The 14,459-nt window shown below is 30.9% G+C and overlaps 2 protein-coding genes across 6 annotated transcripts in view; both read right to left on the bottom strand.

Annotated features, from left to right (window-relative positions):
- Nucleotides 1-7,786, bottom strand: part of LOC129983938 (glutaminyl-peptide cyclotransferase-like) — a 43,033-nt gene extending 35,247 nt beyond the window's left edge. Inside the window, exon 1 of the mRNA XM_056093667.1 lies at nucleotides 7,632-7,786. Coding sequence (XP_055949642.1) covers nucleotides 7,632-7,712 — 81 coding nt within the window. The 5' untranslated portion in view covers nucleotides 7,713-7,786. The remainder of the gene's footprint in view (nucleotides 1-7,631) is intronic.
- Nucleotides 7,787-10,281: 2,495 nt separating this feature from the next.
- Nucleotides 10,282-14,459, bottom strand: part of LOC129983575 (uncharacterized) — a 146,092-nt gene continuing 141,914 nt past the window's right edge. For all 5 annotated transcript variants that reach the window (XM_056093104.1, XM_056093103.1, XM_056093105.1 and 2 more), the window contains one exon: nucleotides 10,282-10,749. In XM_056093104.1, the coding sequence (XP_055949079.1) occupies nucleotides 10,744-10,749 (6 nt within the window). In that variant the 3' untranslated portion in view covers nucleotides 10,282-10,743. The remainder of the gene's footprint in view (nucleotides 10,750-14,459) is intronic.

Below are 14,459 nucleotides of genomic sequence, written 5' to 3'. Positions count from 1 at the left end.
ACGTATTATACATGAGAAATTAAATTGATTTGTTGATAGATACTTGAAAATAACTGCAGTTTAAAAGTAGCAGAAACAAACATTTTTCTGCTCAGCTATTTACACCAACCTTGTTGATACAGCGTGAAAAACGGCCTATTTAGATAAAATTATACAAGCACATATCAGCATAAATGCCCTGATTTAAAAACCACTTGTTCAAACTTCATTCTTGCAGACTTAAGCTGTACTTTTCTTTCAGCATGCGTCACTCGCTCATTGATGCCACTGGTCGTATACAATAACGTTTTAAAAATGCCTTATATATTAAGTTTCCTTCAAAACAGAGCAATAACAACAAAAGAATCGTTTCAAAACATTTGGTTTCCCATAAAAGCCAATTAAAATGGTCGGAATCCAAATTCCGCACTCGCATTCAAATTAATCTATTTATTTACAACCACCTGTTTGACGCGCAACACGCGATCTTCAATTGACGTCTCCCATTTTTTTCTCGTTTGCAGGTGTTTTAAAAGGCAACTGTGTTGCATTGATAGATGATGACCTTGTTCGCTTCAGCTATGTGAAAGAACCGGATGGATTATGGAAATAAAGAACCGCCAAAACCACGAAAGCGCAAACAATTAAAAAGGCAGATGATTACAATTGGCATTTCGTGAGTTGAACTGAATCATGCCGAGAACTCTCACACATACTATGCATAAAAAGACATAGCTGAACACATAAAATTCTCGTTTCCCTCGCTCTTTATTTGCAGAGTTTTCAGAAATATCACATGGCATAGCGATTGTCACGCATTAATTAGATTGGTTTATGTTTTTAATGAAAATAATGCAAGTTCGTAACGCAATTCTTACGTAATTTCTTTCTTTGATGGGCGAAAATTTTGTCACGCTATTTATGAATACTTCGTAATTTTGTAACTTTTGTTTACATTTTATTTAAAGAGTTAAAATGACTATGACGTTAAGAAATTGCTGGATAATTTGCTGACGCTGGTCAAGATAACTTTTCTATGTAGATAATACGTAAATTCTGAAAAAAATGAGCCGTTTCTTTTTCTTTTCCACCGCCCTCTTGTCCTACATAAATTTAGATCTAATTTATCTGATTCGTAAGGACTTTATAATTTTGAACTATGATCAGATTAAGAATACAACATCCGAATTAGTATCCTCTCTGCATGTTTGCGCATCACAACAACGAAAGAGCAATTGCTCCCAAATGATTTACTATGCTCCAAACCTGTTTAAACTGTTGATCTTCCTTGGATTCGAGTTTCGAAGCCTGGGGACCTTCAGTCTAATTTTTATCAACAAGTTAGACTGCCTCAAGTATTAAAACTGACTCTATAACCCTGTCTTGATTTATTAAAATAGCATCCGTGACTTAAGATTGAGTTCTAATAGCCATAATCCATCACGATACAATTCTTCCAGTAAGAAATAAATTCTGATATTAATCCCAAACCTTAATGTTTCTATACGGAAAGTGTGAGCCAACCACCATACTAGATGGTTTTCATCCTTCATTCAGAAGTTCTATCCTTTTAGAAATAAGACAAATTTGGTCAATATATCATTATTAATCATTAATATAATATTATATATATATCATTAATAATCACACATTCTGTTTTTATTTGGTTTAATTTGATTTTCCTATTAACTTGATTTTATTACTTTTGTCTCAATTCATCTGTGTTTTAGAAGTAGCTGCATTTGCGCTCTCTAAATACTATGAAGTTTTTCCTGTTCCTTTTTTGGTTTTAGTTTGAATAAGAAATAATTTTTAGTTGCGATTCCGAAGCTATTCCGTTTCGTTTTCGTTTTAGTTTCGTTTTCAAAATATTTCTTACTTTAGATTGGCTATTAATTAATAATCATATATTTTATTCGCGGAATTTCGATATATGGAAAAAAAAATACTACAATTTCTACTCACAGTTGTCATTGAACAAGCAGGTAATTCAGTTAATTGAAACTATTGTAAAAATCTCAGTTTCAGCTACAAATTTAATTTTATGTCAGGAATGCATGTGCAAAAAATGTATTCTTTGCAATGCGCGTTCTGTGAAGAATACAACAATTAAAAATGATTTGTTGCAGTTGAAGCATTATGCTACTCTTCATTGAAGTTTAATTATCGCCCCTTTTGTAATCCAGTCTTTTCAAATAATCCTTCAATCAAAAATCACAAAGTGTTAGCTTCTGGGAAGCAAAGTGACTACTTGTAAGGAAATACATGGCTAATTGTCATTTTATTTGTAAAATGGAATCATAGAACTTAATAAATACAGAATCAAATTTGCGAAGGTGTACCGTCGTCTATGAATGTGGTAAAGTGTCTGAATTTGGATTCTCTATTCTGGGTACAGGAAGTGTTAAATTCATTGAATCACATCCATCAACTATGTCAAAATAAAATATGTAATTAAATTGCGATATCTCTGATTATTTTGGCTATCCGAATAAGGCAATGGCATATGCTTCCTTAAAAAATATTTTTTCATAATTTTGAACATATTATAATGAAATTCAAAGGATTTTAATTATTTCTTTACACTTAATATCGTGATTTTCTTCCTGTTTTGAATGCTGTGGATGAAAGATCATGCTTGTTATCTGGGTAGTTTACATAAGGAACAGAACGTTTACATGGAGACTCAGACGGTAAAATTACATTACAGCAAAAAATTTATTTGCAATTCAAAAAAATTACCCATTTAAGTTTTTAATGTCTCTATGATGTCGAGAGACTCGATTCCATAAGAAAGATTCATGTGTACAACGAACAGAATATGTGTATGGCTATTAAAATACTGGTATTTAACCCTTTATTTACCGAATTACTTTGCCATCAATTTTTCAATTTGATTTTTGAGTCATTAGTTAAATTTTGGTACAGAATAAGCCCACGAAAGTCAGCAATTTTTTAATTAATTAAAATATCTCAATTAAATTAATTAATAATTAAAGATTTTAAATTTCTGCTTTTAGCTGAAACCTACTGTTAGCTATCGGAGCGACGCTTTTCTTATTTTTTGAATACCGTAGAAAAAAAAGCAGTTATATTATGAAGATATTAGCCTGCATTTAAAGATACTTTTAAGTATCGTTGGTAAATAAAGGGTTAACGTCTGTCATTATTTAATGTTTAAGAATTGTTGAAGAAATCATGAATATCAAAATACACATAAGGTGTTATTTAAAGACAATATTTACTTGAAAACATCCAGTATGCTTAAGGAACCATTCACAGCTAATAACTGCTAGTTAATAACATATGCTTGAAATATATAGTCAGATTTAGATAATGAATACACAACTATTATATATATATATATTGCATTTACATTTTTAATAACTCTACAATGTCTTGAGACTAATCTTCATTAATATACAATAAATAGAACTTAAATAATAATAAAAAAACAGCACCGTTTTTTAATTTTAGATATTTTGACAGAATCATAGAAATGAAGTTATGTCTAAAAGATTTATTTGAAATTAAAAATAACCAACAAAGCCAGACGAACCAGTTGGTCTCCGAGGCGACTAGTAACAGATAAATTTAATCAATGCTTCCGGAAATATATCAATAAAATAATTAAAACACGCGAGTTCGGTGATAAAGATTAGCTGTAGAACAAGATTAGGATAAGACTCAAACATTTCCGAAAATCATTTAGATTCGTCTCATGCGCACAAATATCCATTTATCTGATGGCAAATTACATTACTTTTTGTGATTACATCAAAGAAATCGCCACGACGTTGGGGTTGTCTTTCATTATTCATTTATTGCAAGAATTACTTCTGCAATTATCCAACGGGGGCGATCGTGTTATTCTGTTGCAGAGAAATGGCATCGATAACATTCGTTTCATCATCAGATACATCAATCTCTACAGAACTATTACATGGCACAATAGAGAAATGCCCGAATTAACTCATTATTTGCCGAATTATTTTACCAGTTGCACCAGTAGTCACTTTATTTTTACACCAGTAGTTAAGTTTTCTTGCAGAATAATTCCAGGGATTCCAAAGATTTTTTTTTAATTCATCGAAATATCTTAATTAATCTAATCAATAATTAAATATATTTAATTTCTATTTTTAACTTACATTAGCTACTTAATCTCAGGGTTACATTTTCCGTGTTCTGTAGAATGCCATTAGGAAAAAATAGCAATATTACGAAGATATAAGCCAGATTTAAATGGTACTTTTAAGTACCATCAGTAAATAAAGAGTTAAAAAAGAATAACATTAAAGATAAGAATGTATTTACAAGAAACAAACAATAATAAAGTACGGCTTAGAAATGGCGTATGAATCAGTATTGTGCAAATAAATAATTACATAAGTAAAAAAGTTACGGAAAAATTGGACTTTTAATAAATGCTTGTTGTGTTCTCTGGCGCATAAACTGTTTACACTTTTATCTCTATTTCTCAATGTATTAGTACTCCTTTTTAGAGCTATCCATTTTTTTTTTTTTTTTTTGATTAGCTACTTCAGTAGAGGTTATTGGAATCTAATACTAGAAATTGAAATAATCTTGGAATGCAAATTCTTCAATAATATGATTAAAAAAAAGAATAAAGTCATTTAAATCTCTTATCTGAAACATCAAAGCATAATAATATTATGACGTTAAAAAGATTTATTTATTTTATCGTCTGCGTTTTTATAATACTAATTCGCAGTCGAATAATAAATCAATAAATTGTATCAAAATAATACAAAACGCGAGTTATTACCTTTAAATATAAAACTAAAGTACGCAAGCAAATGTATTTAAACATTTTTGCAATTTTCCAATGTAAATTTCTTGATTATTTTAAATTAAAGTTTATACTGCGAAGTTCGATTCCCTAATTTAAGTATATTATTGAACATTTCTGTATCAAAATGAATGGTAGCTCTTTATTACATCAGCCATTGTATAAGAAATGTTGAAATATTTATTGAAATTTAAAAAAAAATGCACTACAATCAATTTGGTTTTACTGAAAAAAAACATTTTTTAATCTTAAAATGGTATAAAAAAGTTTTTGTTTTTACAATAGACTTCGAAGTTACTGAAAGAAAAATTATAGGATAAAAGACTTTCTTAATGATTCGTTGCAACCCAACTACAAACCTAAGTACAAAATTTGGTAACTCTAAGCTCTAACGGTTTATTCTGTAGACCGATTTTTGCACCACACAGTTTACAGATAACCAAAAATAAGTTTTATTTTTTTGTATGCTAAAGAGAAAATAATGTGATCATCATAATTTTTTCTTTTGATATTTTTAGAAATCTTCAATCTTCCAATTCCTTACCTATTTTTTTTCCTTCTATCTAAGCACTTCGAGAATGTATTGTTATACTAAATATCTAATAATTGGGACAAGCAGTAATTTTTTTTTGTAAAAATAGTTATTTTTTTAATATATTTGCGATTTCTTGTTTACACTTATTTTTTTATTATAGCTTAACTATTAATTCATAAAATACATAAATAAAGGTCGTTGCTTTGAAGCACCAGAAATATTCTTTCAAAACTTGCCGACTGTTACAGCTTGCTCTGGATATGAGGCAAGTTTTAACAGACGTGGGTAAGTTGTAACAACAACAATAATATTCAAAATTATTTCCCCGTTTCCATTGATTTATTCATAAAAGTACGTACGCATTTGATAGTTATTACTACTTGGCATAATGGTAATAAATGATATTAATTAGTTCATAATAAAAGTAACCTGGGAGATCGAGCTTCACTAGGCAGGTTTTATTATTATTTTTATTTATTTATTTATTGTAAAATCGTGTTTTTCTCGAGAAAATATTTACATACGAATCACATACTTACAATATATGAATGTCTTTCAATAATAAAAAAAAACTTGAAGGCACTTAGTTTAACATTTTATTCGAATTGATTATCACAATAATGGCATTGTTGCTACTAGATGTGAGCCGAATGTATTCGTATTCGGATAATGCCATACAGCGCCATCTCGCAAAATTCTGAGGAACGAGTAGGTTATCATCCTATGGCAAAGATGCAAGTACCAAAAAATATTCTATAGAGTACCACAGATGGCGCTATATGATATTGTCAGCATGAGAGCAGGCAGAAACAGTCTCAAATCGTTAGTTATAATTTTTTTCTTTTTTGTGTGTGTGTGTGTGTAAAATCGTGTTTTTTCAGTAAAGCTTAAAAAGCAAAACTTTATCTAAATATAAAATTTGATTCAAATCGTTAAAGCCGTTTCCGAGATGCACGATATATATATATATATATATATATATACACCAAAATTTTATCTTAATTTAGCCCATCGTAAATTCATTCTAAAATATTCTCTTATTTCTTGATCCAATTCCACTTTCGGTTTAATTAATTCCTTTGTAAAAATAATGCGCCATCAGTACTACGCATTATATGAAAGTGATATCTTCTGTACCCTTGAAAAGGTGTCAAAGGTCACACGTGTATTGAATTGGCGCCTGGCCAGAAATCCTGTTATACAAGATTAGTGATCATTTGTTCGTCCTTTTTTGCCTTCTTGTAAATAATCATGTTTGTCTCTCGAGAGAAAAGAGAGAGAATAAAACGAAATTAGAAATACCAAGTCTCTTTACTGCTTGTCCAATCTGCCTTTTGCTGCAACCAAAACAATATTACATATTATTTAGCCGACAGGATTCGAAACTATTACATGTGTATATATATATATATATTGCAAGAATTTATAAGATAAGGGAGAAATTCGTTAGCCGATCAACATGAAGTCACTGAGTATTAAATGCATCCCAGCGATTAATCGCTAGAAAAATCGCCAAAGATTGCACAATAATAGGCTTTTCCATAACTACCGCTCGCCAATGTCTTGCGGTTAATAATATGCAAGAAAATTTATTAAAGAGTATACCTGAAAGTTTCCGTAAGTTTGTTCTCCCTAGTTAAGCGATCATTTCTACATCGATTGAACAGGTTTCTGTTTAGAGAATTTCTTTCAAAGTAGGGAAAAGATGACAGTTTAGGTGAAAGATAATATTATTTTTTCATTTCATTCGTTCCTTTTTAGTGTTATGGTGTAAACAGAATTGTTTCATTTGTCGATTTTCATACGTTTTCGAGTTGAATACAAACAGATAGACTTCACTTTGGGAAATCTCACTAGATATTTGGCACAGATCGCCAGTTTGGCTGGAAAGACTACATTCAAAACTTATTCGCCCTGTTCATTCCATGTTTGTGTTATTACGTTCACAAATAAGACATATTTAGATAGCTATTTTTAAGGATATCTTAATATCCAGATTTGATTGTTTTCAAGACTACTACATTTTTTTGTATGCTTTACATCAAAGAAGGCAAAAAAAGTTCTAACTACTGCACTAATAAACCAGATCAGTATTAAAAATTTTTTTACATAGTTTGCAAAAGATGCGATCTTGATCATTTAGAAACAATTACAACATTTGACAGGAGATTGCTTACTTCTTTTCAATATTAATATTTCAAACCCCAATAAATATTATTACGAATTTCATAAACATAATGTTAAAAAGGTATTTATTTTTCTAATTTACAATTAAACATTAAAGTCACGCAAAGGTTCAAATACCTGTTTCTCAGACATATCATAATCTGTTTGTAGAACATCCACGCCACGCATACATAAGTTGCTTAGTTGATCTACATGCATATCAGACTTCCGTCTTGCCGGATTAGCTCAGCTCGTACTTGATGTTTTCAATATTTCGCGGTAAATATTCGTGTGGCAGAATAGTTTCTAATGACGGCAGCTTGAATTTTTCAAGAGGAAACGAGATTTTACGTGACCAATCTAGATGCAACAACACGGTATGATAAGAGTCACGCATCTTTACAGTTAACTATTTCAGAAGATGGATTTTTTTCCCCTCCGAATTCTTGATGAAGTTGGCTTTTAATGGATATGAAGTTTTTACTTACCATAGTAGTGCATTGATAAAAACCAATGAAACTCATCGCAATATTACAGTGCACTCATAAAATACACTAAAATAGTGCTTTCTAATCGTGGTCCATTAACTAATTTCTAAAAAGTTATTTAAATATTTACGATTCGAGAAATGGTTTAAAAAGCGCAAAGAATTATATTTGGTGTTGTTCAAATCAATAAATACAATGCTGCAAAAGTTATAATAAATCTTTATACTATTCTCTGGTCCTGAAGGTCACATTTAATATAATATTCTTGATATGGTGACATTTTAAATATATATACGGTCAATTGCGACTAAAATTGATATAGATGGAAAACTTCGAATTTCATTGTTTTATATCAATCAACCGCCGGCGTCCTGGCATAGGGGTAGCGCGTCTTCCCCCTGACCTGGGCGTCCTGGGTTCGAGTCCCGGTTCGGACATGGTTGTTCTTCATCTGTTGTATGTGTGAATGTGCCCGCCTGTAAAAAGGGGTTGTGCAAGCGAATGTGATGCGTGAGTAGCTAAGACGTACTCTTGGCCCTAGTTGGCGCTACTAAAAACAAGAGACGCTCCTTTGGCTTAAAATAGCTGACCTCGTCAGCGAGCTTGTCCATGGCAAGTGCCATTATAAAAAACAACAACAACAATATCAATCAACCATGCTGGCTAGGAAAATCAACACAGACATGTGTTGATTTTCAGACAATGTTTACAAACACAGACAATGTTTAATTGACAGACATTTCTCGAGTTCAAATTATTTTAGTCTAATTTTCCAACTGCCGAGATTAAAATATATTTTTAAAGTTTTTAGTTTTGAAACATTTTGTTGATGATGATGTCGCGTTACCACGGAAAGGGGGTTCAGTAGCTTCTGTGGGTAAAGGCCCCCTGAGTACCCGAAGGTAGAAGTTTGATTTCTAGCTCATATGAAGATGACACTCACACACTCGCTTGCACAGGGGGGCTCTTTGATACACCTCACAGATAGAATACAGGGTGAAGAACAACTATGCCCGAGTCAGGACTCGAACCCATCCTGATCACGGGTAAGACGCGCTACCCCTAGGCCAAGATGTCGGCGAACCATTTAAAGCTTTAAATTTTTTATTCTTGACATTCTGAAATTAACTGTCTTGGATGTGATGCAAGAATTAAATGTTTTTTTATTATATCAGTTCGATATAATATTGTTATTTTTAAATTGCTTATATAGAAATTTGACTAAATTCAATAAAAAATATAAAGCCTCAGAAGCTGGAGAGGGAAAAGAGGGTTCGAAACTTACATTGCCTAAAGATTTTTGCAGGATTTATTGCGATTTTGTTTACATTTTGAACCAATTTGATTAGTTTGGTTTGAAATGGAAACATCATGACCCACGAGGAACTACACTCTTTCAAATATCTCAAGATCTGTAAATAGCATGGCCGGGAAGACAATCAGAAGGTGCCCCTCTACAGTAATGGAATTAATTATAAATGGATAGTTAAGTGAAAGTATTTGACACTACGTTTCAATTACTAGATTGAAACCTAGTTTTTATGGCTTGACAAACCCTTAAACTTTTCAAATTCATACTTGAAGACTTTGATTGTTCGAATTCTGATTGTTCTTGCCATTCCCATGGTTTAGCAAACATTGCATGAGTTGTACTGAGTCTTATGTAATATTTACTGAGGCTCATGTAATTAATCATGAACTTCATTAATACTGAGTAGTACACGAGCCTCATTAATACTGAAGCTCTTGTCAATCCATAATCCTTGACTATATTTTCATTTACCGACATTTTATAGGAAAAATGGTGCTATGCCAAATCACCTTGTGTAATGGCGTCTTTAGATTCCCATGACACAAGGTATGATTAAATTCTAATAAAGTTCCCCAAACTACGCGCAGAGGAGAGGAAAACGAGGTTTTAAGCCAATGTTCTTAAATATTTTCATTATGAATGTTACAGACGGGTTCAATACGGTCAGTTCAAGTGTCTCCACAGTTCATATGACCAATATAAATGTGCATGTCATATAATATATAGTGGAAGTTGTCTTACTCTGTTCGATGACATTAAATCGATATTTTTCATCATTTATTGTTTGCTTTTCGAAATTAGGTAAGATGCATTTGATAATTGAATGAATGCCCACGATGGAATCATACTTTTTATCATGGCATAACAGCACTTAATCATGCATCTTCATTAACGTAAACTTTAATCAGTGCAATTATTCACCCGTGGATACGGATTACGATAAAATGAAATGCAATTTCAGTTAAAACGCAAGTCTCATAAAAAATAATAAAAACAAATGTGCTGTTTATTTATATAGCAAAATTTTAAACAATGGAAAATGACAATGGTGTATGTGTTGAATTATACAGTAATTAAAGTTCAGCATAGATGATTGTGCAGAAAAGCGTACTTTGAAGGCACATAAAACAGTGCGTAGTAACATTAAAATGGATTTTTTTTGGAAAGAATTCCTTGGTTAAAAGTCCATTCCTAAGAACTGTTGATATGGATGTCCTTGATAAAATATAGTTCATTTTATTGTTCTATGAAGATCTTCTATCGTTCATCCTTTATTTTTGTCTTCAGAAGATATACTTTCTTGAATAAAAGTCTGTTCCTAAGAACTTTTGTTTCGATATGCCTATGATAAAAAAATTATCCATTTTATTGAATCGCTTGAAAAGACTTCTATAATCCATCCTATGTTTGAAGAGAACCCTTATTCTGGCATACCATAGAGAGAACCATACTAATCCTGAAAGATAAGTAATACTTTATTAAAACTGTGAAAGCGAACTTCAATAAAAAATTAAAAGATAGTATAATTTAACACAATTTAATGTTTCCTGTACAAAATTGCAGATTTTATTTAACTTTCAAAAGTACTTTTTTTTAGTATATGAATGCTTGATATAAACATTTCTTGATAAGTTGTATCACGTTTTCTACAGTAATAATAAGTGCTTTTTTTATTTTATTGCATATTTATTTTATCCTCTTATCGAAAAAAGAAAAGAAATATTAGTAATGCTCTTAGAATCTCATCGCAACAAATGGTATTAAAATTTAACTAGTTTTTTTCCTCCTTCAAATTTTAAGGTGTAGTCTCAAAACCGTAGGATTTTACGCTGTCTTATAATTATATCTTCAAAGTATTACATTTTGTAAATATACAACAAATAGATTTCATTGATATTTTTAATAAACAAGAGATAATTATTAAAATCTAATCAATCAAAACATAATATTTTTTAACCCTTTCTAGAGCCATGGAAAGTATATTTCTCACCAAATTCATCAATCTTTGTATAAAGTTATATAGATTGCTATAAGTTCTGACAAATTTTTCAGTAAGACAGAAATTTAGATGCTTCAATTCCTTATCTTGCACAAAATGGTGTGTCTTGATTTGTTACTTAATTGTTAATTAACTCAATTAATTAATCGATCAAGTTAAATGTATCTAATAAGCTAAATAAATCACTTTTCTTAAACCAATCTCAATGCTAAAACTATTTTAGTATACCATGACTAGAAAAAGAAAATGGTCTTTTAAAGGGTTAAATAACTTCTGTCAATATTTATATATCTAAATACTGGACATTTACAATAATAATAAATCCAAACATTTTCACCAAAAATATGTATCTTTGATTTGAGGATTTATAATAGTTATAAATGCTAAAATCATAAACATTCTCAAATATATTGTTTTCATATAGTTGAAGATGCTTTTATTTATGACTTTAAAAAATCACTAAATGAAAAATATTGGACTATGAATCTTATTGAAATTTTTATTTATTATTACTCGAAAATCTTCATACAACAATTAATCACTTAGAAGCCAACATGTTAGAGAAAATTTATCGATATTATATATAATTTAGTGGATTTGAGTTTGATTTCCCAAATTCAACTATGAATTTGTAAAAAAGTGATTTTGAGCAGGAATAGCCTGGTTGGTAGAGCGTTGGATTCACATCCCTTGGGTTGAGAGTTAGAACTCTGTCGGCAGAGGACTCTCCGTGTGTGTGGCGGCTGGCGCACGTATAAATATGTCGCGGTCACAAACTCCTCCATGTTGAGAGTAATACCACTGGAGGTACTAGTTCAAAGATGATCGTTCTTTGATTCAGGTCTAAATTACGATCTGTAGATGAGTGAATGAGAAGTCCGCTCCGTAAAAAGGTTTGTGACGCGTGAGTAGCTAAGACGTACTCTTGGCCTTGAAAAACAAGAGACACTCTCTCGGCTTAAAATCACTGACAATTCGTCAGCGGGCTTGTCTATGACAAGTGCCATTAGAACAAATAACGAAAAAGTGATTTCATGCTCTTTTCAAAAAAGTTGAATTTCCAGAAAAATCTGAAAATTCTAGAGTAAGGATCCTAACTCATTCACATTCGGCTCTCGTCTTTGCCATCCTCTTTCTAAGAACACACTCTTTCGTGCTCTACAAAAGCTAATCAATAAAAAGCACGACCGAAAATAGCTATTCTGACAGGGGAATGGATACCACCAGAATTTTTAAGAGGAGAACATTTTCTAAGAAATATAGGGTCGAAAATGATAGCCCTAAAAGAAAATGGTGTCTGCATGAAAAGTGGACTTTATGTAGAGACATCAGAATCAATGAAACGAATGAGACGTGAAAGAATAAGGAGAAAATATTAAAAGGGTTTATGCAATGTTCCATTAGTGATTTCTTAACAAATAGAAGGAGTACCAAGCTTTTATTGATAAAACACTTAATCCTTTATTGATGAAAAATATATTTCTTATGATGAGTTTTTAAGTTCGATTTCGCGTGCTATATGGAAGTCTTTTACATGGTATTTCTATATCATTTTGAGAAATGATGTACCAAAAAAGATTTTACTGGATGCGTTTCATATATCGTTTAAATATTGGAAGAAAAATTATCTTTACGACACTTAGTTAACTAATTCATAATATTTCATAAGTAACGTAATGGACGATGCGCAAGTGAATGTTTGATTTTTTAAAGCTGAATTTTACTAAAAAGGATAATTATTTCTTTCAATATTAGTTCTTATTTATATCTTGTAATAAATTGACAAACCAAATAAGAGTAAATCAGTGACGCTCAAATTTTTAAAATTTTATACAACTTCATTAGGAAACAAAAATAAATGCTCCATTATGTATATAAAATATATCTGCGCATGCTGAAGATATACTCACCATAAAACAAATGTTAAAAGAAGCGCATTTTTACATTCCTTTTGAGTATTTACTTAAGTATTTTCGTGTAAAAATTACACCATCAAAACTTATGTAATGTATTCCAAGTAATATAAATACCATAATTTGAGACATGTTCTAGTAGAGAATCAGTCAGTGGCTGCTTCAAAAATGTATGTGTAATATATAAAAGAAACGTGTCTTCATATTAGTAGAGTAAATCGAATTGCACGTTAAGTGGCTAGTTATGGAAAGATGAAATCAATAAATTTATTTTTAAATTTATGCTTATTAGCTTTAAAAAATACACTGAAATCCTTTATAAACTCCTTTTGAAATTAAATTGATGTTTAGCTAATTTTCACCGTTTATCTGATCACTTTAATTGATATTATAAGAAACTATTAAAATGTAACAAAAAACCTTCGATTTTTTTTTTTTTTTTTTTTTTTGTGGAAAGCAAGTTCTGTTATTAAGTCTGTTCATTTTAATTATTTTATCAATTCGGATCGCGTCATTTTGGAGCTTCTTGAAATGCGAAAGAAGATGCATAAATAGGCATTACTTATTACAAGTTTCCGCGAATTGGTGTAGCGACTGGTCGGCGATAAAGATATAAGCACCAGTATTAGGAGATGACTTAAAGACAAAATTTTAGTATTTTCAATTTATTTTTAGAATCAATTCTGATAAAGAGAAGGAAAAAATAAAACCATGCTTTGGCAACGTTTATATTTGCTAAGGAACTAGTAACGACTTTATAAACGGCATAATAAGGATAACAGGACTAAGGGGAATAATAGATTTTTTTTTTTTTTTTTGCTTTCTAATTGTTATCAGAGTTTTAATAAATACAGATGGCACCTGGAGCATGACATTATCTTTTCTATCCTTTTTGATAATTCATTTCTGAGTTCTATAAACATACTAATGTTTTGTTCCGATGGCGCCTTAAAGGGCTGACATCTAGGGCATCAATACCTTCTAGTTCCTCCGGAACTACGCCACTGAATTGATGGCGAAAAAATCATATTACACTCTAGGCTCCACTTAATGCGTAGCCGATTCTCCACTACTCTAGTGGGAGAATGTTTGAGACTTAACATCAGATTTAATTTGCATTGATCCCACGTGCACAGGAAATGTTCTGTTAGATTCTGATATCAATTAGGTTTTAGACTTTACCACTAGATCACTATAGGCCCATATTTAAACTCAAATGCACTCTCCATGGCTAAAACAATGGAAATGAAATGT

This window comes from Argiope bruennichi, chromosome 9, assembly GCF_947563725.1.
Source record: "Argiope bruennichi chromosome 9, qqArgBrue1.1, whole genome shotgun sequence".
NCBI lineage: Eukaryota > Metazoa > Arthropoda > Arachnida > Araneae > Araneidae > Argiope > Argiope bruennichi.
This window is presented reverse-complemented; position numbering and strand designations above follow the sequence as displayed.